This window comes from Oncorhynchus mykiss, chromosome 13, assembly GCF_013265735.2.
Source record: "Oncorhynchus mykiss isolate Arlee chromosome 13, USDA_OmykA_1.1, whole genome shotgun sequence".
NCBI classification, from domain to species: Eukaryota; Metazoa; Chordata; class Actinopteri; order Salmoniformes; family Salmonidae; genus Oncorhynchus; species Oncorhynchus mykiss.
The window spans coordinates 26,054,256-26,081,181 of NC_048577.1; the positions used below are offsets into that span (position 1 = coordinate 26,054,256).

The 26,926-nt window shown below is 41.0% G+C and overlaps 2 protein-coding genes across 2 annotated transcripts; both read left to right on the forward strand.

The window, feature by feature from the left end:
- The first annotated feature begins 3,908 nt into the window (after nucleotides 1–3,908).
- On the forward strand, nucleotides 3,909–26,663 carry LOC110487373 (zinc finger protein 879). The gene is made up of 3 exons (XM_036942401.1): nucleotides 3,909–4,143; nucleotides 21,481–21,658; nucleotides 25,304–26,663. Exons 1-3 carry the CDS (start codon nucleotides 3,985–3,987, stop codon nucleotides 26,017–26,019), a joined length of 1,053 nt encoding a protein of 350 aa, XP_036798296.1. The 5' UTR covers nucleotides 3,909–3,984; the 3' UTR covers nucleotides 26,020–26,663.
- On the forward strand, nucleotides 4,451–12,079 carry LOC110487393 (gastrula zinc finger protein XlCGF17.1; the record flags this gene model as incomplete). Its single annotated transcript, XM_036942415.1, is given in 3 exon segments — nucleotides 4,451–4,538; nucleotides 10,797–11,539; nucleotides 11,542–12,079. Coding segments are annotated over 3 exon segments (936 nt in total), but the record flags the coding sequence as incomplete, so codon positions are not given.
- Nucleotides 26,664–26,926: the final 263 nt, after the last annotated feature.

Sequence of the window (26,926 nt, forward strand, 5' to 3'; positions counted from 1 at the left end):
TGTATATAGTCTCCACATTGACACTGTACCGGTACCCCCTGTATATAGTCTCCACATTGACTCGGTACTGGTACCCCCTGCATATAGTCTCCACATTGACTCTGTACTGGTATCTCCTGTATATTGCCTCCACATTGACTCTGTACTGGTACCTCCTGTATATTGTCTCCACATTGACTCTGTACTGGTATCTCCTGTTTATAGCCTCCACATTGACTCTGTACTGGTATCTCCTGTATATAGCCTCCACATTGACTCTGTACTGGTACCCCCTGTATATAGCCTCCACATTGACTCTGTACTGGTATCTCCTGTATATAGCCTCCACATTGACTCTGTACTGGTACCCCCTGTATATAGCCTCCACATTGACTCTGTACTGGTATCTCCTGTATATTGCCTCCACATTGACTCTGTACTGGTACCTCCTGTATATTGTCTCCACATTGACTCTGTACTGGTATCTCCTGTATATAGCCTCCACATTGACTCTGTACTGGTATCTCCTGTATATAGCCTCCACATTGACTCTGTACTGGTACCCCCTGTATATAGCCTCCACATTGACTCTGTACTGGTATCTCCTGTATATAGCCTCCACATTGACTCTGTACTGGTACCCCCTGTATATAGCCTCCACATTAACTCTGTACTGGTATCTCCTGTATTTTGCCTCGTTATTGTTTTTTTATTGTGTTACTTTTTTTTATTTAGGAAACATTTTCTTAACCCTTATTTTTCTTAACTACATTGTTGGTTAAGGCTTGTCAGTAAGCGTTACACCTGTTGTATTCAGCGCATGTGACAAATAATATTTGATTTTAACTAAATATGGAGTAGAGTTTGACCGATCATGATTTTTCAACTTAATATAATACATCAATAAAAATCAATTTAGCCTCAAATAAATAATGAAACATGTTCAATTTGTTTTAAATAATGCAAAAACAAAGTGTCGGAGAAGTATATAAATGGCAATATGTGCCATGTAAAAAAGCTAACGTTTGAGTTCCTTGCTCAGAACATGAGAACACATGAAAGCTGGTGGTTCCTTTTAACATGAGACTTCAATATTCCCAGGTAAGAGGTTTTAGGTTGTAGTTAATATAGTATTTATAGAACTATTTCTCTCTATACCATTTGTATTTCATTTACCTTTGACTATTGAATGTTCTTATAGGCACTCTAGTATTGCCAGTGTAACAGTATAGCTTCCGTCCCTCTCCTCGCCTCTACCGCCTCTACCTGGGCTCGAACCAGGAACACATCGACAACAGCCACACTCAAAGCAGCGTTACCCATTACTCCACAAAAGCCGCAGGCCCCTACTCCAAGTCTCAGAGAGAGTGACGTTTGAAATGCTATTAGCGTGCGCCCGCTAACTAGCTAGCCTCATTTTGAAAACAAAACGTTTATTATTTCAGTGAAATACGGAACCGTTCGGTATTTTATCTAAAGGGTGGCATCCCTAAGTCTAAATATACTTGTTACATTGCACAACCTTCAATGTTATGTCATAATTACTTAAAGTCCTGCCAAATTAGTTTGCAATGAGCCAGGCTGCCCAAACTGTTGCATATACCCTGACTCTCGCAAGAGAAGTGACACAATTTCACCTGGTTAATATTGTCTGATAACCTGGATTGCTTTTAGCTAAATATGCAGGTTTAAAAATATATACTTCTGTGTATTGATTTTAAGAAAGGCATTGGTGTTATGGTTAGGTACACATTGGAGCAACGATACGCACCGCATCGACAGGACATGCTAGATAAACTAGTAATATCATCACCCATGTGTAGTTATAACTAGTGATTATGATTGATTGATTGTTTTTATAAGAAGTTTAATGCTAGCTAGCAACTTCTACTACATTCGTGTAACAGGCAGGATCCTCATGGAGTGTAATGAGAGGCAGGTGGTTAGAGCGTTGGACGAGTTAACTGTAAGGTTGCAAGTTTGGATCCCCCGAGCTGACAAGGTGAAATTCTAGCGTTCTACCCCTGGACAAGGCAGTTAACCCACCGTTCCTAGGCCGTCATTGAAAATAAGAATGTGTTCTTAACTGACGTGCCTAGTTAAATAAAGATTAAATAAAGGTGTAAAAAAAAAAAATTATACAAACTTGAAATCGGCCCTAATTAATCGGTCTACGTCTAATATGAAGTATGTCAGTTTCAATGTTACGGTCTTTGATTTAATTATATTTTTGAAACTCAGGCTGTGTGTGTTTATCTGCGTCATTCCTTGATCATTCCTTGTGGTCCTGCTTGTTAAATCAGGGTAGTGGGTTTGATTCCTGGGACCATCCATATGTTAATTGTTTGCAAACATGACTGCAAATCCCTTTAGATAAAAGTGACTGCTAAATGGCAGATATATCCACTGATTATACCAAACATTTCGAACACCTTCCTAATATGAAGTTGGACCCTCCTTTCTCCCTCAGATTAGCCTCAATTCGTCGGGGCATGGACTCTACAAGGTGTCGAAAGCTTTCCACAGGGATGCTGGCCCATGTTGACTCCAATGCTTCCCACAAAAGTTGGCTGGATGTCCTTTGGGTGCAGGGGAGGCTCCTCAGAGGAGGAAGGGGATGCTCCTCAGAGGAGGAAGGGGAGGCTCCTGAGAGGAGGAAGGGGAGCTTCCTCAGAGGAGAAAGGGGAGGCTCCTCAGAGAAGGAAGTGGAGGCTCCTGAGAGGAGGAAGGGGAGGACCCCTTTATAAAAATAAAAATGATAAAACATGTAAAAAAGTTTAATCCTTTTTAGATATTAGAAATTACGGTACGTTCTTTCCAATACAAAAGTGTAGTGTAGTGTATTGTTTCCAAACTGCGTTACTCACTCCAGACAGCAGATGGCGATGAGCGTCTTTCAGGTGATGATTCTTCGGGGACGTATAATGGACTGGACGGACGCTTCTTCAGGAACAACAACGCGGCTACTCTTTCAACCACCTCGGTAGCTTGCTAGCCAAAATAAAAGTGAAAGATTGACGCTTTAGACCATCTTTATGTACATTATCTAATCTCAGTGTTTTAAACACAGTTCTGTTGACGTATTAACTGGTTAACTGTAACCTAATTTGCAAACTTGTTAAAGATTGATGCTGAGCCTAGCACTAGGCTATTCGCTAATGCTAACGAGCTAGCTAACATCCCTGACCATGAGTTCATTAAAGTACTCATCCCCTGCTATAGAAGAGGAGGTCTGCTGTTTGCAGAAAGAAGCTCTGGCAATGAACATTGAAGAAGAGGAGGAGGTTACAGTGAAAGAAGAGAAAGAACCTTTTAGAATGAAAAAGGAGGAAGAGGAGACTGTTATAGTGAAGGAAGAAGATGCTGTTATAGTGGAAGAACATTTCAGAATGAAAAAGGAGGAAGATGAGACTGCTATAGTGAAGGAAGAAGATGCTGTTATAGTGGAAGAACATTTCCGAATGAAAAAGGAGGAAGAGGAGACTGTCATAGTGAAAGAAGAAGATGCTGTTATAGTGAAAGAACATTTCAGAATGAAAAAGGAGGAAGAGGAGACTGTTATAGTGAAGGAAGAAGATGCTGTTATAGTGAAAGAACATTTCAGAATGAAAAAGGAGGAAGAGGAGGCTGTTATAGTGATAGAAGAGAATGAACCTTTTAGAGAGGAAGAGGATGCTGTCTCAATAAAGGTGAAGGAGGAAGACGTTTTGGGAGTGAAAGAGGAGGAGACAGAATATCCGATTACCATCAGTGAGTACTGTCTTAAAAACAGGGGCACAAACTATGCAGTTGTTGAACTAATGTGTGGTTTTTAAGGGGCATTCTACTGAAGTTCTACACTTGAATATGTTGTTCAGTACTGTAGGAATTGTTAAAGGGTCAATCTGCCATTGGTTCATATATTTGAGGGACTTTTCAATTAGATGTATTGAATTCTCCATGTTGTCTATATTAAAGTTCCCCTCATCTAGTATAACAGGCTTTTAAAATGCAATATTGAAGCATATGTTCTACTTAAAATATCAAAGGGAGTTTACTACTCATTTTGATGTTCTCGTTCACACAGGAGAGAGACATGAATATGGTGGATCCTCTGGGGAGCCTCAACAACATCCTGATGCTGACGAGGCAGAGAAGAGTCTCTCCAGATCAGAACACCAGATGGTACAGCTTGGTCTGGTCTAGCATACAGCTTGGTTTGGTCTAGCATACAGCTTGATCTGGTCTAGCATACAGCTTGGTCTGGTCTAGCATACAGCTTGTTCTGGTCTAGCATACAGCTTGCTCTCTCTGGGCTGGGTTTCTGTAAAGCACTTCATGACAACAGTGGCATCAGCATCCATAATGATGTGCGTCTGTGTCCCCTCTTTATGGTTACCAGGACAACGCTAGCCCTTCCTCCCTCCCGGAGTCCCTGTGTCGTGCCTCTCCTGGTAGCACCTTACTGCTGGGTATGAAGAGGTTGTCTGTGCAGCTGGTGGACTGCAGGAAAACAACGGGGCTGAGTGGAACTGTGAGAGGAGGAGAAGAGAAGAAAGGATCAAATTTGACACATCAAAGTAAGTGCTGTAGTTTAGTTTGAACAAATACAATAGATCTGCCCACTGGTATCTGTTACCAGGAAGATAGACTGGTGTCTGTTATCAGGACAACCAGCAGAGTTCTGTTAGTTGACAGGAAGATAGACTCGTGTATATGGATGTCATGAATATCATAACACTGAAAAGGATTCTGCCAATGAAAAGAGAGAAACCAATTGACCATATAAATCCTTGATGAAAGTTAGCTTTGGAGAGAAAGTTTCAAGATGATCCAATGTAAGGTGCTTGTTTTACAAAAACTTTTCCTTAAAACATTATGGATGTTACATTGCCTGTCCCAGTCAACGCCCCTATCTTTACAAGACTGTAGAACAGGCAAACTAAACTCAAGACTTTGGTCATTAATTAACTAGTACTGAAGAAAAGCTGTGATCAGGCTGCCCACTCAAACGAAAGCTTCAAGCTGTAACTGTTGCCGGCAACCTTGTTCAGGTTATCAATCAACCTACCAGGGTAGTGACAAACAGTAGAGGAATGAAATCATCAACATGATTTCATCAGTGATATCATCATTCATATCTTTACTAATGCTGCAGAAATTAAAGCAGTATCCAGATCCATCAGATGTAGTGATCACAATATAGTAGCCATGTCTAGGAAAACCACAGTTCCAAAGGCTGTGCCTAATATTGTGTATAAGAGGTCATACATTTTTTTGTAGTGATTCCTATGTTATTGATGTAAATAATATTTGTTGGTCTGTGGTGTGTATTGAGGAGCAACCAGACACTGTTACTAGTAAGCATGCACCCATTAAGAAAATGACTGTAAAAACTGTTAAATCCACGTGAATTGATGAGGAATTTAAAAAATGGTATGATGAAGAGGGAGGCAAAAGAGATGGCATATAGGTCTGGCTGTATAACTGATTGGCAAACCTATTGCAAATTGAGAAATCATGTGACTAAACTGAATAAAAAGAATAAAGTACACAATGAAACAAAGATAAATGGCATGAAGAATGATAGTAAAAATCTTTGGAGCATCTTCAATGAAATTTTGCGCAAATAAAATCTACAATGATAAGTCACTGGTGTCTGACAACGTGGATGGAAAATTGAGGATAATAGCGGCCGATATTGCCATTCCTATTTTCCTTGTCTTTAATTTAAGCCTACTAGAAAGTGTGTGCCCTCAGGCCTGGAGGGAAGCTAAAGTCATTCCACTACCCAAGAATAGTAAAGCTCCCTTTACTGGCTTAAATAGCTGACCAATCAGCCTGTTACCAACCCTTACAATTTTGACCAGATACAATGCTATTTTACAGTAAACAAATCTAGACTTTTAGCTTATAGGGAAGTTCATTCAACAAGCACAGCACTTGCAAATGACTGATTTGCTGAGAAAAATTGATGATAAAAATATTGTTGGGGCTGTTTTGTTTGACTTCAGTGCAGCTTTTGGCATTATCGATCATAGTCTGCTGCTGAAAAAGACGTATGGCTTTACACTCCCTGCTATATTGTGGATAAAGAGTTTTTCTTTTAAAATGTAACCTTTATTTAACTAGACAAGTCAGTTAAGAACAAATTCTTTATATCAATGACGGCCTAGGACTGCCTAGTTCAGGGGCAGAACGACACAGTTTTACCTTGTCAACTCAGGGATTCGATCCAGCAATCTTTCGGTTACTGGCCTACCACTCTAACCACTAGGCTACCTGCCGTCCCAGAGCTACCTGTCTAACGGAACACAAAGAGTGTTCTTTAATGGAAGCCTGTACAACAAAATCAAGGTAGAATCAGGAATTCCCCAAGGGCAGCTGTTTGGCACCTACTTTTTTCAATCTTTACCAACAACATGCCAATGACATTTGAGTAAAGCCAGTGAGGCTATGTATGCGGATGACTCAACACTGTACACTTCAGCTACTACAGCGACTGAAATTACTGCAACACTTAACATAGAGCTGCAGTTAGTTTCAGAATGGGTGGCAAGGAATAAGTTAGTCCTAAATATTTCTGATTACCTTAAGTTACATGGCCTCTTATGCTAATTCTATAGTGGTATTGTTAGAGTGGGGTAAATATGAAGATTTTGTTGGTGCGCAGGTATTAACCCTAGTTATTAAAGTTAGTTATTACCTATTATAACATTATTATTATTGTTATTAAATATTATTAAAACCGAAAGGATGAGAGTGGAATAGATAGAGTAGCGCTTCTAGGTAGTCACCGGGAAGTCATTTCAATTAACATGTGTGCCTTTTTAGAAGTTAAGTTGTGGAATTTCTTGCCTTATAAATCCTGTTTGGGATAGGGGGCAGTATTTTCACGTCTGGATGAAAAGCGTTCCCAAAGTAAACTACCTGCTACCTGCCCAGAAGCTAGGATATTTATATAATTGGTAGGTTTGGATAGAAAACACTCTAACGTTTCTAAAACTGTTAAAATAATGGATGTGAGTATAACATAACTTATTTGGCAGGTTAAACCCCAAGGACAAACCATCCAAGAGGAATTTTTTGTTGTTGAGGTGACTCTGTTTTCAAATGTTTTTTTGTGGAACTTTTCTGTGGCACTTGGTTGCAGTTCCTATTGCGTCCACTAGATGTCAACAGTCTTTAGAAATTGGTTGATGTTTTTCTTTAGAGAAATGAAGAAGTACGGCTATTCAGAATGAGGGTCCAGCCTAGTGCTCTCTAATGTTTTGATGCGCGCTCCAGGTCACGCGCTTCACATTGTTTTTATCCGGTATTGAACACAGTTTATCCCGTCTTAAATTTTCTCGATTATTTACGTTTTAAAATACCTAAAGTTGGATTAGGAAAGTTGTTTCAAATGTTTGGACAGCGTTTACAGGTAACTTATTAGATATTTTGTAGTGATGTTGGGCGAGTTGGAACCAATGTTTTTTTTTTTATCAAACGCTCCAAATAAATTGACATTTTGGAGATATAACGACGGAATTAATCGAACAAAAGGACTATTTGTGATGTTTATGGGACATATTGGAGTGCCAACAGAAGAAGCTCTTCAAAGGTAAGGCACGAATTATATTGTTATTTCTGAGGTTTGTGTCGCGCCTGGTGGGTTGAAATATGATTGTCATGTGTTTGTTTGATGGGGTGCTGTCCTCAGATAATCGCATGGTTTGCTTTTGCCGTAAAGCCTTTTTGAAATCTGACACGGTGGCTAGATTAACAAGAAGTTAAGCTTTGCACTTGTGAATGCATGAAAGTTAAATATTTCTAATAAATAAATAAATATTTTGCACTCAGCAATTTCACCCGGTTTTGTCAGCTAGCTGGTTTTAATGTGTTTTAACCTTTTGGAACTACTCCTCCCGGATCCGGGATAATTGTCATCAACTACACTAATTAGCATAACGCAACGGACAAAAAATCCTACTAGAAAATATTAATTTTCATGAAATCACAAGTGAAATATAGTGAAACACAGCTTAGCCTTTTGTTAATCACCCTGTCATCTCAGATTTTGAAATGATGCTTTACAGCCAAAGCAAGACAAGCATTTGTGTAAGTTTATTGATAGCCTAGCATAGCATTATGTCCAACTAGCAGCAGGGAGCTTGGTCACAAAAATCAGAAAAGCAATCAAATTTAATCATTTACCTTTGATGAGCTTCGGATGTTTTCACCCACGAGACTCCCAGTTAGACAGCAAATGTTAATTTTGTTCCATAAAGATGATTTTTTATAGCCAAAATACCTCCGTTTATTCTTCACGTTTTGTTGAGAAATCCACCGGAAGTTGCGGTCACGACAACGCCGAAAAAACTCAAAATTAGATCCATAATATCGACAGAAACATGGCAAACCTTTTTTATAATCAATCCTCGAGGTGTTTTTCAAATATCTATTTGATAATATATCAACCAGGACAATGGGCTTTTCACTAGGAGCGAGAGGCACAATGGTCGCCTTTGTCTATTACGCACAAATCAATCTGAGAGCCACCACCTGACCACAGACGCAATGTTGTCGTTCACGCACATTTAAAAAAAAAAAAAGCCTGAAACTATGTCTAGTGACTGTAGACACATTAGGGAAGCCATAGAAAAAGGAATATGGTTGATATCCCTTTCAATGGTCAATAGGGATGCATAGGAACGCAGAGGTTTCAAAATAAGAGTCACTTCCTGATTGGATTTTTCTCAGGCTTTCGCCTGCAATATCAGTTCTGTTATATTCACAGACAATATTTTTACAGTTTTGGAAACTTTATAGTGTTTTCTATCCTAAGCTGTCAATTATATGCATATTCTAGCACCTGGTCCTGAGAAATAGCCCGTTTACTTTGGGAACGTTATTTTTCCATAAATTAAAATAGTGCCCCCTAGTTTCAAGAGTTAATGTGCCATAACAGGTTTTAATGTGTTTGAGCCAATCAGTTGTGTTGTGACAAGGTAGGGGGGGTATACAGAAGATAGCCCTATTGGGTTAAAGACAAAGTCCATATTATGTCAAGAACAGCTCAAATAAGCAACAGTCCATCATTACTTTAAGGACCACCACAAGAATGGAAGACCCAGAGTTACTTCTGATGCATAAGTTCAGTAGAGTTACCAGCCTTAGAAATTGCAGCCCAAATAAATGCTTTAAAAGTTCAAGCAACAGACGCATCTCAACATCATCGGTTCAGAGGAGACTGCGTGAATCAGGTCTTCATGGACAAATTTCTGCAAGGAAACCACTACTAAAGCACACCAATAAGAAGAAGACTTGCTTGGGCCAAGAAACACGAGCAATGGACATTAGACCGGTGGATATCTGTCCTTGGGTCTGATGAGTCCAAATTTGAGATTTTTGGTTCCGAACGTCATGTCTTTGTGAGACGAGGAGTAGATGAACAGATTATCTCCGCATGTGTGGTTCCCACCGTGAAGCATGGAGGAGGAGATGTGATGGTGTGCGGGTGCGGGTGCTTTGCTATTGACAATGTCAGTGATTTATTCATTCAAGTCACACTTAACCAGCATGACTACCACAGCATTCTGCAGCGATATGCCATCCCATCTGGTTTGGGCTTAGTCCCACTGTCATTTGTTTTTCAACAGGACAATGACCCAACACACCTCCAGGCTGTGTAAGAGCTATTTGACCAAGATGGAGTGCTGCATCAGATGACCTGGCCTCGACCTCACCCAAATCGAGATGATTTGGGATTAGTTGGATCGCAGAGTGAAGGAAAAGCAGCCTACAAGTTCTCAGCATATATGGGAACTCCTACAAGACTGTTGGAAAAGGATTCCAGGTGAAGCTGGTTGAGAGAAAGCAAGGGTGGCAACTTTTGAAGAATAAAATATATATTTTATTTTAACACTTGTGGTTACTACATGATTCCATGTGTTTTTTAATAATTTTGTTGTCTTCTCCATTATTTTACTATGTAGAAAATAGTAAAAATAAAGAAAAACCCTTGAATGAGTAGGTGAGTCCAAACTTTTGACTGGTACTGTACATTCAATTCCCTGGCAACAGCTCCAGTGGACATTCCTGCAGTCAGCATGCCAATTGCCCGCTCCCTCAGAGATCTGTGGCATTGTTGTGTGACCAAACTGCACATTTTCGAGTAGCCTTTTATTACCCCCAGCACAAGGTGCACCTGTGTAACAATCACGCTGTTCAATCAGCTTCTTGATATGCAACACCTGTCAGGTGGATGGATTATCTTGGCAAAGAATAAATGTTGACTAACAGGGATGTAAAAAATTCTGCAATCTTTTTTTTCAGCTCATGAAACATCCAACACTTTACATGTTGCATTTATATTTTTGTTTATTGTTGTTACTATCAGTTTTAGGAAAATTTACCCAAATATTTCACCTTATTTTTTACTTTACCCAAAATATGACATCAGCGATAATCAAAATGTTGAAAATCTGTGAACGTCTAAATAAGAAATTGGTCCAATTAAACAGCAATGTGTCGAACCCTTTCAACAACGGGGAGATGTTACTGATGTGCTTTGTATCTGTGACGTAAAAACAAGTTTTGGAATTCCACACAAAATTACTTCTTTAGTAATTTTATGTTTAAGGAAGTGTGTAGGTCACATTCTGTATCGTAATGTAAACATAGCAGTAGTTACCAGGAAGCCTTGTTTTTTGATTTGTTTTAAAATCACACTAAGATTGTTAAAACTGGCCTCGGGTTATTGAGAGATCTGATTTAGGATTTACCCTCGTAGCAAGGTTGTTTTATCATGTGGTTTCATTCGGGTCTCTATTTAAAAATAACACTATCTTTGGCAGGACAAAGACCAGACTCAGAGGAACCAGAGCCAGGGACGTCTAAACCAGCAAGACGACACCAGTGCTCCCACTGTGGAAAGAGTTGTAACCAGAAAGCACAACTGAACGCTCATGAGAGAATACACACAGGGGAGAAGCCTTACCACTGCTCCCAGTGTGGAAAGGGTTTCAACCAGCCAGGGGTGCTAAAACAACATGAGATAATACACACAGGAGAGAAGCCTTACCACTGCTCCCAATGTGGAAAGTGTTTCCTCCGTAAGGGGGAGCTGAAACTACACGAGAGAATACACACAGGAGAGAAGCCTTACCACTGCTCCCAATGTGGAAAGTGTTTCGTCCGTTCGGGGGAGCTGAAACGGCATGAGAGAATACACACAGGAGAGCAGCCTTACAACTGCTCCCAATGTGGGAAGCGTTTCAACCAGTCGGGGGGGCTGAAACTACATGAGAGAATACACACAGGAGAGAAGCCTTACCACTGCTCCCAATGTGGAAAGTGTTTCAACCGGTCGGGGATGCTGAAACAACATGAGAGAGTACACACAGGAGAGAAGCCGTACCACTGCTCCCAATGTGGAAAGTTTTTCAGCCAGAGAGGATACCTGAAACAACATGAGAGAATACACACAGGGGAAAAGCCTTACCACTGCTCCCAGTGTGGAAAGTGTTTCAACGATTCAGGGACGCTGAAACGACATGAGAGAATACACACAGGGCTGAAGCCTTACCACTCCTCCCAGGGTGCAAAGCTTTTGCCCATTTAGGAAGCCTGAAAGAACACATTAGACTGCACACAGAGGAGAAGGCTTAGAAAAGCTCAGACTGTGGGAAAACATATTACTCATAACAGTCATTTAAACGTCATTAGAGAATCCACACAGGAAAGAGAAATTACTTCTCTTAGCGTGTGTATTGATATTTCACATCACATTGTCTTAAAATTAATCAGAGAACATACACAGTGCTCCCATTGTCTTATATTGTTGACTGACAATGTGTTTACCTGTCTTTACCAGATGAAATTAAATGGTACAGGGTATACTCAAACATATATTTGTTTGTTTTTATTAGAAAACATGAAGTGAATATGGAGTCTGTCAGTTTGAATATAAAGAAGATCAGGTTCCTTCTTTTAAACTGTCCTTTTTTAAAACTCTTTGTGTGTGTTTATCTGGGTGTGTCATTCCTCCAGCACTACAGATAATCAAGTGATAATTGGATGTGATGCATTAGTTCCATTGTTGACATTTGCATTGTTGGCCCACTGATGATTTAATGAAATGAAAATGTTCAGACTCTGTAATGGAAAATGTTAATTGTGTGTGTGTCCACATCAAATCAAATCAAATCAAATTTATTTATATAGCCCTTCGTACATCAGCTGATATCTCAAAGTGCTGTACAGAAACCCAGCCTAAAACCCCAAACAGCAAGCAATGCAGGTGTAGAAGCACGGTGGCTAGGAAAAACTCCCTAGAAAGGCCAAAACCTAGGAAGAAACCTAGAGAGGAACCAGGCTATGTGGGGTGGCCAGTCCTCTTCTGGCTGTGCCGGGTGGAGATTATAACAAAACATGGTCAAGATGTTCAAATGTTCATAGATGACCAGCATGGTCGAATAATAATAAGGCAGAATAGTTGAAACTGGAGCAGCAGCACAGTCAGGTGGACTGGGGGCAGCAAGGAGTCATCATGTCAGGTATTCCTGGGGCATGGTCCTAGGGCTCAGGTCCTCCGAGAGAGAGAAAGAGAGAATTAGAGAGAGCATATGTGGGATGGCCAGTCCTCTTCTGGCTGTGCCGGGTGGAGATTATAACAGAACATGGCCAAGATGTTCAAATGTTCATAAATGACCAGCATGGTCGAATAATAATAAGGCAGAACAGTTGAAACTGGAGCAGCAGCACAGCCAGGTGGACTGGGGACAGCAAGGAGTCATCATGTCAGGTAGTCCTGGGGCATGGTCCTAGGGCTCAGGTCCTTCGAGAGAGAGAAAGAGAGAAGGAGAGAATTAGAGAACGCACACTTAGATTCACACAGGACACCGAATAGGACAGGAGAAGTACTCCAGATATAACAAACTGACCCTAGCCCCCCGACACATAAACTACTGCAGCATAAATACTGGAGGCTGAGACAGGAGGGGTCAGGAGACACTGTGGCCCACTCCGAGGACACCCCCGGACAGGGCCAAACAGGAAGGATATAACCCCACCCACTTTGCCAAAGCACAGCCCCCACACCACTAGAGGGATATCTTCAACCACCAAATTACCATCCTGAGACAAGGCTGAGTATAGCCCACAAAGACCTCCGCCACGGCATAACCCAAGGGGGGGGGGGGGGGGGCGCCAACCCAGACAGGATGACCACATCAGTGACTCAACCCACTCAGGTGACGCACCCCCTCCAGGGACGGCATGAGAGAGCCCCAGTAAAGCCAGTGACTCAGCCCCTGTAATAGGGTTAGAGGCAGAGAATCCCAGTGGAAAGAGGGGAACCGGCCAGGCAGAGACAGCAAGGGCGGTTCGTTGCTCCAGAGCCTTTCCGTTCACCCTCCCACTCCTGGGCCAGACTACACTCAATCATATGACCCACTGAAGAGATGAGTCTTCAGTAGAGACTTAAAGGTTGAGACCGAGTTTGCGTCTCTGACATGGGTAGGCAGACCGTTCCATAAAAATGGAGCTCTATAGGAGAAAGCCCTGCCTCCAGCTGTTTGCTTAAAAATTCTAGGGACAATTAGGAGGCCTGCGTCTTGTGACCGTAGCGTACGTGTAGGTATGTACGGCAGGACCAAATCAGAGAGATAGGTAGGAGCAAGCCCATGTAATGCTTTGTAGGTTAGCAGTAAAACCTTGAAATCAGCCCTTGCTTTGACAGGAAGCCAGTGTAGAGAGGCTAGCACTGGAGTAATATGATCAAATTTTTTGGTTCTAGTCAGGATTCTAGCAGCCGTATTTAGCACTAACTGAAGTTTATTTAGTGCTTTATCCGGGTAGCCGGAAAGTAGAGCATTGCAGTAGTCTAACCTGGAAGTGACAAAAGCATGGATTAATTTTTCTGCATCATTTTTGGACAGAAAGTTTCTGATTTTTGCAATGTTACGTAGATGGAAAAAAGCTGTCCTTGAAATGGTCTTGATATGTTCTTCAAAAGAGAGATCAGGGTCCAGAGTAACGCCGAGGTCCTTCACAGTTTTATTTGAGACGACTGTACAACCATTAAGATTAATTGTCAGATTCAACAGAAGATCTCTTTGTTTCTTGGGACCTAGAACAAGCATCTCTGTTTTGTCCGAGTTTAAAAGTAGAAAGTTTGCAGCCATCCACTTCCTTATGTCTGAAACACATTCTTCTAGCAAGGGCAATTTTGGGGCTTCACCATGTTTAATTGAAATGTACCGCTGTGTGTCATCCGCATAGCAGTGAAAGTTAACATTATGTTTTCGAATAACATCCCCAAGAGGTAAAATATATAGTGAAAACAATAGTGGTCCTAAAACGGAACCTTGAGGAACACCGAAATTTACAGTTGATTTGTCAGAGGACAAACCATTCACAGAGACAAACTGATATCTTTCCGACAGATAAGATCTAAACCAGGCCAGAACTTGTCCGTGTAGACCAATTTGGGTTTCCAATCTCTCCAAAAGAATGTGGTGATCGATGGTATCAAAAGCAGCACTAAGGTCTAGGAGCACGAGGACAGATGCAGAGCCTCGGTCCGATGCCATTAAAATGTAATTTACCACCTTCACAAGTGCCGTCTCAGTGCTATGATGGGGTCTAAAACCAGACTGAAGCATTTCGTATACATTGTTTGTCTTCAGGAAGGCAGTGAGTTGTTGCGCAACAGCCTTTTCTAAAATTTTTGAGAGGAATGGAAGATTCGATATAGGCCGATAGTTTTTTATATTTTCTGGGTCAAGGTCCACATGACTGAGTATGTGACTAACCTTGTGAAACTGTCCTATTATAAGCTCCTGTTTTTGGGACTATCATCCTGTGTTGCAAACCAATTTGCACCTGTGTCCTTGTATGAATAAAGTCCCGTCCAGGAACAGGAAACTATAAAGATATTTGCTAATCACTCAATACTTCAGGAATTCAGACTGTCTACACTGCGCTGTGTAACTCTGTTATTCTCTCAGAAATAAAGCTCAGAAAGAGCTCAGAAATAAAGAATATTGGTTTGACTTGGACTCCAGCAGATCCTTATTTTATAATATCCACCACATCTCCCACCTCTCCCAAGGATTGCTGTTTATCATTGTCTCAAAGAAGAGTTCCTCGTTCCACTTTCCTGGGGGAATTTACAAGCCTCCCACTGATTGAATAAACATTGTATCCACAGGTAACATTTTGTATTTCACCCAAACAGCAACCGATATCCAATGACAGGTAACTTTTTGTGTTTCACCCAACTTGCAACCTAAATCCAATGACAGGTGACATTTTGTGTAGATTTCATGTTAAATTCACTTTAGTTGACGAATCAAAGAAATGTAAATAGAAACTAGATGTTGAACTGACGTCTGTGCCCAGTGGGCTGGTTTGAATAAGCAGCAGGTGTTGGATCGATATCCACCTTAGTAGCTAAGTTTCCATGTAATTTGAGACAGATTTTCATGTGAATATTCTCAAATCTGCATAAAACAATATATACATTTTCCCACCAGAAATGTTTCTATCAAACAGATTTATTGCGGATTAAAGGCTTTGCGTGACAAATAAATAACTTTTGTTGTTGAATTCCCAATGGTTTCTATCGCATTTTCAACTCTACTGATGGTTTAACAAAACTGTTGCACTATATAGCAAAAATTATCTTGTCCCGTGCACTGTAGCCAGCAGCTCATAGATACAGTGTTGGTAGGCTACCTACATGATGAGATTATTATGGATGAGAGCAATATTATTTTATTTGTCAAATGGCAGCTAAGCATCGATCATCATGTCACCAGAATAAGACCATCAAAATGTATTGGAAAGGAGCATCAAGCTCATCACGTGCACTTTCACCACCCTGTGACGTTCATAACTTATTTCATCTGTAGCCTAATAAACTGCATGGGTTCCCAAGTCGTAGTGGGAGGACCACACAACATATCATCACGTGACTCCAAGTTAACAAAGATGTGATGGTTATTATATAAATATTTGCTCATAAAGGAGTTTCCACCTCCATTTCTCGCTTATACATTTTTACTGACACAAAAAGTCCCCACCATGTCAAACGAACTAACATATAGTTTGTCGGCTTTTATAAAATTGTTCAGGCATAACCTGTTTCCGTCAGCCTGGTCATTACTTTTGAAATGGTTGGATCAATATCCACCTTCATGATATGGATGAAGCCTGATTTGGAATGTCTGAGTAGTTCTATATGATGTCATAATACACTCTGATAATCAAGTGATATTTGGAATGTCTGAGTAGTTCTATCTGATGTCATAATACACCCCTCTGATAGTGATACATTTGCTACATTGTTTCCATGTCAGTTGGTTTCCCACTCTGATGATTTATATCTGACAGAGGGGCTTTAAAGGAATAGTATGGTGACATCTTAGTGGGGCTTGAAGTAAATAGGATTATTAATCATAAACTCCTACAGCAACAATACACTGTGGCGTTGAAGTCAAGATGAGAACGGTCTGATGGGTGGTGGTGCTACTCTATAGGTAAGGCTGTTCAATATGAATGTTCAATCCACACAATAGGTTGATCAGTAGCCAGTTAGCTAGCTGTACAGTCCTATATGAATTTTCAATACACACAATAGGTTGACTGGGGAGGTGATGTACCACAGTCAAAGTTCTGCAATAAGAGCTAAGAGACTAATATTTGTGTTAACTATACATTGTTGTGTTCTGTAGTTGTCACTGAGTTGGCTGATATCCCATTTTATAGGGTCACTCCACAGTTAAGGCTGTACAGTGCCTATACAAAGTCTACACTTTGCTCCTTTCATATTTCTTTTGATCCTGACAAACTCACCAGTCCCTGCCGGTGACAAGCATACCCATAACATGATGCTGCCACCACAATACTTATTGTGTGGTTAATGTGTGGTCTATCTCCAGGTCATCAGACTGTTAAATAGTCACCTCTAGCCGGCCTCCGCCCAGTACCCTGCCCTGAACTTAGTCACTGTTACTAGCCGTCTACCACCCAGTACTCCACCCTGTATACTAGTCAAGGCTCATCCTATATAACTACTACTGTACACACCTTTTATATTCATATACGGTCCATAATGTCTAGACACACCATCATATACATTGTAAACCAGCTATATATATTTATATTCCAGACATTCCTCGTTCTACATTTTCTATATTTCTAAATCCTTAAAAGAAATTGTAGGGAAAATCATTAGGTCACACAAATGACTATTTCTAAACAAAGATAATAGACAAGTAGAATGGGAGAGGTTTCTTAAACTATCTTTACTTACTCGGTGAATAGACTCCAGGGATGGTGATGAAGGCTGTAGGAATGAAGATCAGACAGTGAAGAGACTCCAGGGACGGTGATGAAGGCTGTAGGAATGAAGATCAGACAGTGAAGAGACTCCAGGGATGGTGATGAAGGCTGTAGGAATGAAGATCAGACAGTGAAGAGACTCCAGGGACGGTGATGAAGGCTGTAGGAATGAAGATCAGACAGTGAAGAGACTCCAGTGGTTAAGGGCGCTGTGCATCTTTTTTTTTAAACAAAACTATTTATTTTACTTAACAAGTATTTTTCTTAACTGCATTGTTGGTGAAGGGCTTGTAAGTAAGCTTTTCACTAAGGTCTACACCGGTTGTATTTGGCACGTGACAAATAATATTTAATTTGATTTTCATACTTTTCAAATTTTTATTTTAAATTTTTATTTCACCTTTATTTAACCAGGTAGGCTAGTTGAGAACAAGTTCTCATTTGCAACTGCGACCTGGCCAAGATAAAGCATAGCAGTGTGAACAGACAACATAGAGTTACACATGGAGTAAACAATTAACAAGTCAATAACACAGTCGAAAAAAAAGGGGAGTCTATATACATTGTCTGCAAAAAGGCATGAGGAGGTAGGCGAATAGTTACAATTTTGCAGATTAAAACGCAGATTAAAACACTTTTCAACCCATTTCAACCCATATGATCTATTACATAATAAAAGTCTTAAAAAAACGTATACAAATATCATGTCATAATGAATTCATGACATGTGAACAAACAAGCCTTTTCATACTTTATAATATACAGTGGGGAAAACAAGTATTTGAAACACTGCCGATTTTGCAGGTTTTCCTACTTACAAAGCATGTAGAGGTCTGTAATTTTTATCATAGATACACTTCAACCGTGAGAGACAGAATCTAAAACAAAAATCCAGAAAATCACATTGAATGATTTTTAAGTAATTAATTTGCATTTTATTGAGACCCAGAGTTACTTCTGCTGCAGAGGATAAGTTCATTAGAGTTACCAGCCTCAGAAATTGCTGCCCAAATAAATGCTTCACAAAGTTGAATGAACAGACACATCTCAATATCAACTGTTCAGAGGAGACTGTGTGAATCAGGCCTTCATGGTCGAATTGCTGCAAAGAAACCACTACTCTAGGACACCAAAAAGAAGAAGAGACTTGGGCCAAGAAACATGAGCAAGCCTTCACATTGACCCTGTACAGGTACCTCCTATATATAGCCTCCACATTGACTCTGTACTGGTACCTCCTATATATAGCCTCCTGTATATAGCCTCCACATTGACTCTGTACTGGTACCTCCTGTATATAGCCTCCTGTATATAACCTCCACATTGACCCTGTACTGGTACCTCCTATATATAGCCTCCACATTGACTCTGTACTGGTACCTCCTGTATATAGCCTCCTGTATATAGCCTCCACATTGACTCTGTACTGGTACCTCCTGTATATAGCCTCCTGTATATAACCTCCACATTGACCCTGTACTGGTACCTCCTATATATAGCCTCCACATTGACTCTGTACTGGTACCTCCTGTATATAGCCTCCACATTGACTCTGTACTGGTACCTCCTGTATATAGCCTCCACATTGACTCTGTACTGGTACCTCCTATATATAGCCTCCTGTATACAGCCTCCACATTGACTCTGTACTGGTACCTCCTGTATATAGCCTCCACATTGACTCTGTACTGGTACCTCCTGTATATAGCCTCCACATTGACTCTGTACTGGTACCTCCTATATATAGCCTCCTGTATACAGCCTCCACATTGACTCTGTACTGGTACCTCCTGTATATAGCCTCCACATTGACTCTGTACTGGTACCTCCTGTACATAGCCTCCACATTGACTCTGTACTGGTACCCCCTGTATATAGTCTCCACATTGACTCTGTACTGGTACCCCCTGTATATAACCTCCACATTGACTCTGTACTGGTACCCCCTGTATATATCCTCCACATTGACTCTGTACTGGTACCCCCTGTATATAACCTTCACATTGACTCTGTACTGGTACCTCCTATATATAGCCTCCTGTATACAGCCTCCACATTGACTCTGTACTGGTACCTCCTGTATATAGCCTCCACATTGACTCTGTACTGGTACCTCCTGTACATAGCCTCCACATTGACTCTGTACTGGTACCCCCTGTATATAGTCTCCACATTGACTCTGTACTGGTACCTCCTGTATATAGCCTCCACATTGACTCTGTACTGGTACCTCCTGTATACAGCTTCCACATTGACTCTGTACTGGTACCCCCTGTATATAGTCTCCACATTGACTCTGTACTGGTACCCCCTGTATATAACCTCCACATTGACTCTGTACTGGTACCCCCTGTATATAACCTCCACATTGACTCTGTACTGGTACCCCCTGTATATAACCTCCACATTGACTCTGTACTGGTACCCCCTGTATATAACCTCCACATTGACTCTGTACCGGTACCCCCTGTATACAGCCTCCACATTGACTGTGTACTGGTACCTCCTGTATATAGCCTCCACATTGACTCTGTACCGGTACCCCCTGTATACAGCCTCCACATTGACTCTGTACCGGTACCCCCTGTATACAGCCTCCACATTGACTCTGTAGCCACTGTATAGTTTTTTTTATTGTGTAACTTTTTTTCCTACCTCTTATTTGTAGCTTTGTAGCGTAGCTTTAAGGGAATAGTATGGTCACATCTAGATACAAAATTAACAGAGTAAATGTGTATAAACACACTTCCTATTCATGGAGGAATTTATTCATCATCTACATATTCATATTACACTTCTACGTCTGTGTACAGGAAAGTATTAGTTGTAAGACGTAAGAGAAAATATATCAGCTTATTGTTAAATAATTATGACGTTCTTTCCAATACAAAAAGTGTTGTAACTATTGTTTCCAAACTGCGTTGCCCACTCCAGTCAGCAGATGGCGATGAGCGTCTTTCAGTTGACTCTTCTTGTGTGACGTGTGATGAACTGGACGGGACGCTTCTTCAGGAACAACAAGGCCCCAACTCTTTCAACCACCTCGATAGCTTGCTAGACAACATAAAACTGAAAGATTGACGTTTTAGGCCATGTTAATGTACATTAGCTAATCGCAGTGTATAAAACACATTTCAGTTGACGTTAACTTGAACCTAATTTGCTTTTTCAAGTTGCAAATTTGTTAAAGATTGATACTGAGCCTAGCACTAGGCTATTCGCTAATGCTAACTAGCTAGCTAACATCCCTGACCATGAGCTCATTAAACTACTCATCCCCTGCTGAAGAAGATGATGTCTGCTGTCCGGAGAAAGAAGCTCTGGCGCTGAACATTGTCGTGAAAGACGAAGAGGAGGATATTACAGTGAAAGGAGAGAAAAATGCTCTGGCGCTGAACATTGTCGTGAAAGACGAAGAGGAGGATATTACAGTGAAAGGAGAGAAAGAACCTTTCGGAATGGAAGAGGAGGCTGTTATAGGGAAAGAAGAGAAACCCTCCTCTTCCTCTCTAAAAGGTTCTATCTCAGTAAAGGTGAAGGAGGAAGACGTTTTGGGAGTGAAAGAGGAGGAGACAGAATATCAGATTAACACCAGTGAGTACTGTCTTAAAAACAGGATCACAAACTTTGCAGTTGTTGAACTAATGTGTGGTTTTTAAGGGGCATTCTACTGAAGTTCTTCACTTCAGTATGATGTTCAGTACTATATAAATTGTTAAAGGGTCAATCTGCCATTTCTACATATATTTTTGGGACTTTTAAATGAGATTTAATTATATATAACAGGCTTTTAAAATGTAATAATGGAGCATAATTTATACTTAAAATATCAAAGGGACACAAAAGGCACCCAATTAATTTAGAGATATTAATGCCTCTGATAAGACCCTATGACTGTAATAGACAGTAATAATTGATGATGGTAATAAGTTTACCATCTGTTTGATGTTCTCGTTAACACAGGAGAGAGACATGACTATCGTGGATCCTCTGGGGAGCCTCAACAACATCCTGATGCTGACGAGACAGAGAAGAGTCTCTCCAGATCAGACCACCAGATGGTACAGCTTGGTCTGGTCTAGCATACAGCTTGCTCTATCTGGGTCTGGGTTTCTGTAAGGCACTTGATGACAACAGTGACATCAGCATCCATAATGATATGTGTCTGTGTCCCCTCTTTATGGTTACCAGGACAATGCTAGCCCTTCCGCCCTCCCGGAGTCCCTGTGTCGTGCCTCTCCTGGTAGCACGTTACTGCTGGGTATGAAGAGGTTGTCTGTGCTGCTGGTGGACTGCAGGAAAACAACGGGGCTGAGTGGAACTGTGAGAGGAGGAGAAGAGAAGAAAGGATCAGATTTGACACATCAAAGTAAGTGCTGTAGTTTAGTTTGAACAAATAAAATAGATCTGCCCATTGGTATCTGTTCCCAATAGGGCTGTCCCAGACTAAAACAAAAACAACTCTGCACACTCTTGGTATTCTCTCAACCAGCTTAACCTGGAATGCTTTTCCAACAGTCTTGAAGGAGTTCCCACATGCTGGGCACATGTTGGCTACTTTTCCGTCACTCTGCACTCCAACTCATCTCAATTCATCTCAATTTGGGTTGAGGTCGGGTGATTGTGAAGGCCAGGTCATCTGATGCAGCACTCCATCACTCTCCTTCTTGGTCAAATAGCACTTACACAGCCTGGTTGTGGTTGGGTCATTGTCCTGTTGAAAAACAAATGATAGTCCCGCTAAGCACAAACCAGATGGGATGGTGTATCGCTGCAGAATGCTGTGGTAGCGATGCTGGTTAAGTGTGACTTGAATTCTAAATAAATCACAAACAGTGTCACCAGCAAAGCACCATCACTCATGAATGCTCATCAATGCTTCACGGTGGGAAACACACATGTGGAGATCATCCGTTCACCTACTCTGCGTCTCACAGACATGTCGGTTGGAACCGGAAATCTCAAATTCGGACTCATCAGACCCAAGGACAGATTTCCACCTTGGGAAATCCTCCTCATTGCTCATGCTTCTTGATTCACACAGTCTCCTCTGAACAGTTGATGTTGAGATGTCTCTTAATTGAACTCTGTAAATCATTTATTTGGGCTGCAATTTCTGAGGCTGGTAAGTAAATGAAGTAACTGGTCTTCCTTTCCTGTGGAGGTCCTCATGAGAGCCAGTTTCATCACAGCTTTTGATGTTTTTTGCGACTGTACTGAAAGAAACTTTCAATATTCTTGAAATATTCGGTATTGACTGACCATGTCTTCAAGTAATGATGGGCTGTTGTTTCTCTTTGCTTATTTGAGCCATTTGGACTTGGTCTTTTACCAAATAGGGCTGTCTTCTGTATACCCCTTTAACTTGTCACAAGACAACTGATTGGCTCAAACGCACTAAGAAGGAAAAACACAAATTAATATTTAAACAAGGCACACCTGTTAATTGAAATGCTTTCCAGATGACTACCTCATGAAGCTGGTTGAGAGAATGCCAAGAGTGTGCAAAGCTGTCATCAAGACAAAGGGTGGCTACTTTGAAGAATCTCAAATATAAAATATATTTTGATTTGTTTAACACTTTTTGTTTACTACATGATTCCATTTGTGTTATTTCATAGTTTTGATGTCTTCACTATTATTCTACAATGTAGAAAATAGTTTTAAAAAATAAAGAAAAACCCTTAAATGAGTAGGTGTGTCCAAACTTTTGACTGGTTCTCTATACACAGTGGGGAGAACAAGTATTTAACACACTGCCGATTTTGCAGGTTTTTCCTACTTACAAAGCATTTAGAGGTCTGTAATTTTTGTCATAGGTACACTTCAACTGTGAGAGACGGAATCTAAAACAAAAATCCAGAAAATCGCATTGTATGATTTTTAAGTAATTAATTTGCATTTTATTGCATGACATAAGTATTTGATACATCAGAAAAGCATAACTTAATGTTTGGTACAGAAACCTTTGTTTGCAATTACAGAGATCATATGTTTCCTGTAGTTCTTGACCAGATTTGCACACACTGCAGCAGGGATTTTGGCCCACTCCTCCATACAGACCTTCTCCAGATCTTTCAGGGCTGTCACTGGGCAATATGGACTTTCAGCTCGCTCCAACGATTTTCTATTGGGTTCAGGTCTGGAGACTGGCTAGGCCACTCCAGGACCTTGAGTGGCTTCTTACGGAGCCACTCCTTAGTTGCCCTGGCTGTGTGTTTCGGGTCGTTGTCATGCTGGAAGACCCAGCCACGACCCATCTTCAATACTCTTACTGAGGGAAGGAGGTTGTTGGCCAAGATCTCGCGATACATGGCCCCATCCATCCTCCCCTCAATACAGTGCAGTCGTCCTGTCCCCTTTGTAGAAAAGCATCCCCAAAGAATGATGTTTTCACCTCCATGCTTCACGGTTGGGATGGTGTTCTTGGGGTTGTACTCATCCTTCTTCTTCCTCCAAACACAGCGAGTGGAGTTTAGACCAAAAAGCTCTATTTTTGTCTCATCATACCACATGACCTTATCCCATTCCTCCTCTGGATCATCCAGATGGTCATTGGCAAACTTCATACGGGCCTGGACATGCGCTGGCTTGAGCAGGGGGACCTTGCGTGCGCTGCAGGATTTTAATCCATGACGGCATAGTGTGTTACTAATGGTTCTTTTTGAGACTGTGGTCCAAGCTCTCTTCAGGTCATTGACCAGATCCTGCCGTGTATTTCTGGGATGATCCCTCACCTTCCTCATGATCATTGATTCCCCACAAGGTGAGATCTTTCATGGAGCCCCAGACCGAGGGTGATTGACCGTCATCTTGAACTTCTTCCATTTTCTAACAATTGCGCCAACAGTTGTTGCCTTCTCACCAAGCTGCTTGCCTATTGTCCTGTAGCCCATCCCAGCCTTCTGCAGGTCTACAATTTTATCCCTGATGTCCTTACACCCTCTCTGGTCTTGGCCATTGTGGAGAGGTTGGAGTCTGTTTGATTGACTGTGTGGACAGGTGTCTTTTATACAGGTAACGAGTTCAAACAGGTGCAGTTAATACAGGTAATGAGTGGAGACCAGGAGGAATTCTTAAAGAAAAACTAACAGGTCTGTGAGAGCCGGAATTGTTACTGGTTGGTAGGTGATCAAATACTTATGTCCTGCAATAAAATGCCAATTAAATACTTAAAAATCATACAATGTGATTTTCTGGATTTTAGTTTTAGATTCCGTCTCTCACAGATGAAGTGTACCTATGATAAAAAATGACAGACCTCTACGTGCTTTGTAAGTAGGAAACACTGCCGATTTTGCAGGTTATCAAATACTTGTTCTCTCCACTGTATGTATATACTGAACAGATATGAAAACAACAATTTCAATGATTTACAGTTCAAATTAGGAAAGTAGTCAACGTAAATACATTCATTAGGCCCTAATCTATGGACTTCACATGACTGGGCAGGGGCGCAGCCATTGGTGGGTCTGTTGGGGCGTAAGCCCACCCGCTTGGGAGCCAGGCCCATCGAATCAGAATTAGTTTTCCCCACAAAAGGGCTTTGTTAAATAGTCCTCAAGGATAAATACTCCTCAGTTTCATCAGATGTCCGGGTGGCTGATCTCAGACGATGTGGAGGTCCTTGATCTGCGGTTGTGAGGCCTGTTGGACGGACTTCCAAATTCTCTAAAAAGACATTGGAGGCGGCTGATGGTAGAGAATGCAACATTCAATTCTCTGGTAGCAGCTCCAGTGGATATTCCTGCAGTCCCCAATCCATTTGCACACTCCCTCAAAACTTGAGACATCTGTGGCATTGTGTTGTGTGACAACTGTACATTTTAGAGTGGCTTTTTAGTGTCCCCAGCACAAGGTACACCTGTGTAATGCTGTTTAATCAGCTTTTTGATATGCTACACCTGTCACGTGGATGGATTATCTTGGCAAAGCAATGTAAACAATTTTACACAAAATTGGGGAGTGGAGGTTTCATTCTGGTCTCTTTTTATATAAACACTGTCTTTGGCAGGAGGAAAACCAAACTTGGAGGAACCAAAGACCTCCACAACATCAAGACGATACCTCTGCTCCCAGATCAAGTTAGGAAGCCTGAAAAGACCTGAGAGGACACACACAGGAGAGAAGCCGTACCATTGCACCCAGTGTGGAAATAGTTTTAGCCGGTTAGGAAGCCTCAAAGCTCATGAGCGAATACACACGGGAGAGAAGCCATACCATTGCGGCCAGTGTGGAAAGAGTTTTAGCCTGTTAGGAAGCCTGAAAGCTCATGAGAGAATACACTCAGGAGAGAAGCCATACCATTGCGGCCAGTGTGGAAATAGTTTTAACCAGTTAGGAAACATGAAAAGACATGGGAGAATACACACAGGGGAGAAGCCATACCACTGCTCCCAGTGTGGAAAGAGTTTTACGGCGTTAGTTAAGCTGGAAGCTCATGAGCGAATTCACACAGGGGAGAAGCCTTACTACTGTTCCCATTGTGGAAAGAGTTTTAACCATTTAGTTAACATGAAAAGACATGAGAGGATACACACAGGAGTGAAGCCTCACCATTGCTCCCAGTGTGGAAAGAGTTTTAAGCGGTTAGACACCCTCAAAGATCATTTGCGAATACACACAGGGGAGAAGCCTTTCCGTTGCGCCCAGTGTGGAAAGAGTTTTAGCCGGTCAGGAAGCCTGAAAGAGCATGAGCGAATTCACACAGGAGAGAAAACTTACCACTGATCCCAGCGTGCAATGCGTTTTTACCCAATTAGGACACCTGAAAGAAGACCGCACATGGGGGAGAAGCCTTACAAATATTCAGACTGGGGGGAAGGCATTTTACTCATCAGTAGCGTAAAAAACATGTGCGAATCCACACAGGAGAGAATAATGACTTCTCCTTGTGTGTAAATGTATATTTCACATCACACTGACTTAAAATTCACCAGAGAACATACACAGTGCTCCCAATTGTCTTATATTGTTGACTGAGAATGTGTTTACTTGTTTATACCACATGAAATTGAATGGTAAAGTATACTCAAAAATATATTTGTGTGTTTTTATTAGAAAATATGAATTCAATATTGTCGTGTCTTTGCCATCATTAAAAGTGAAGACTTATTTTATTAAGTCAATTCTCTGTAATTATTATTACGTGATTAAACCAATCGTGTACATTTAATTAACTAGGAAGTCGGGGCACCACGGAAAGACCTCAGATTACAAAGTTATACTTTTCCGAATGTAACTCTTCTGATATTTTATTATATTTTCAATTAGTTTTATATTAATGAATTATTCTTTACCTCACATCAGTCTCATTCCAAACGTCGTAAATTGTTGGTTATCTGCACGAACCCAGACTTTTTTTAAAATAAATCATCCATACACCAATTGGCGTAATCATTTATTTACAAACTAAATAATAATTTATTTACAAACTAAATAATAATTTATTTACAAACTAAATAATCACAGAAATGCGCAAACAAACAGTAGATACTGGTTACTAACGAATAATAGGGAAGATTCCCTACTGGGCTAAGCCGATATGACGGCTTGGTGGACAAAGGGAAGTGGGTGTGGACTGAGAAACAAACAGTAGATACTGATTACTAACGAATGATAGGGCAGATTCCCTACT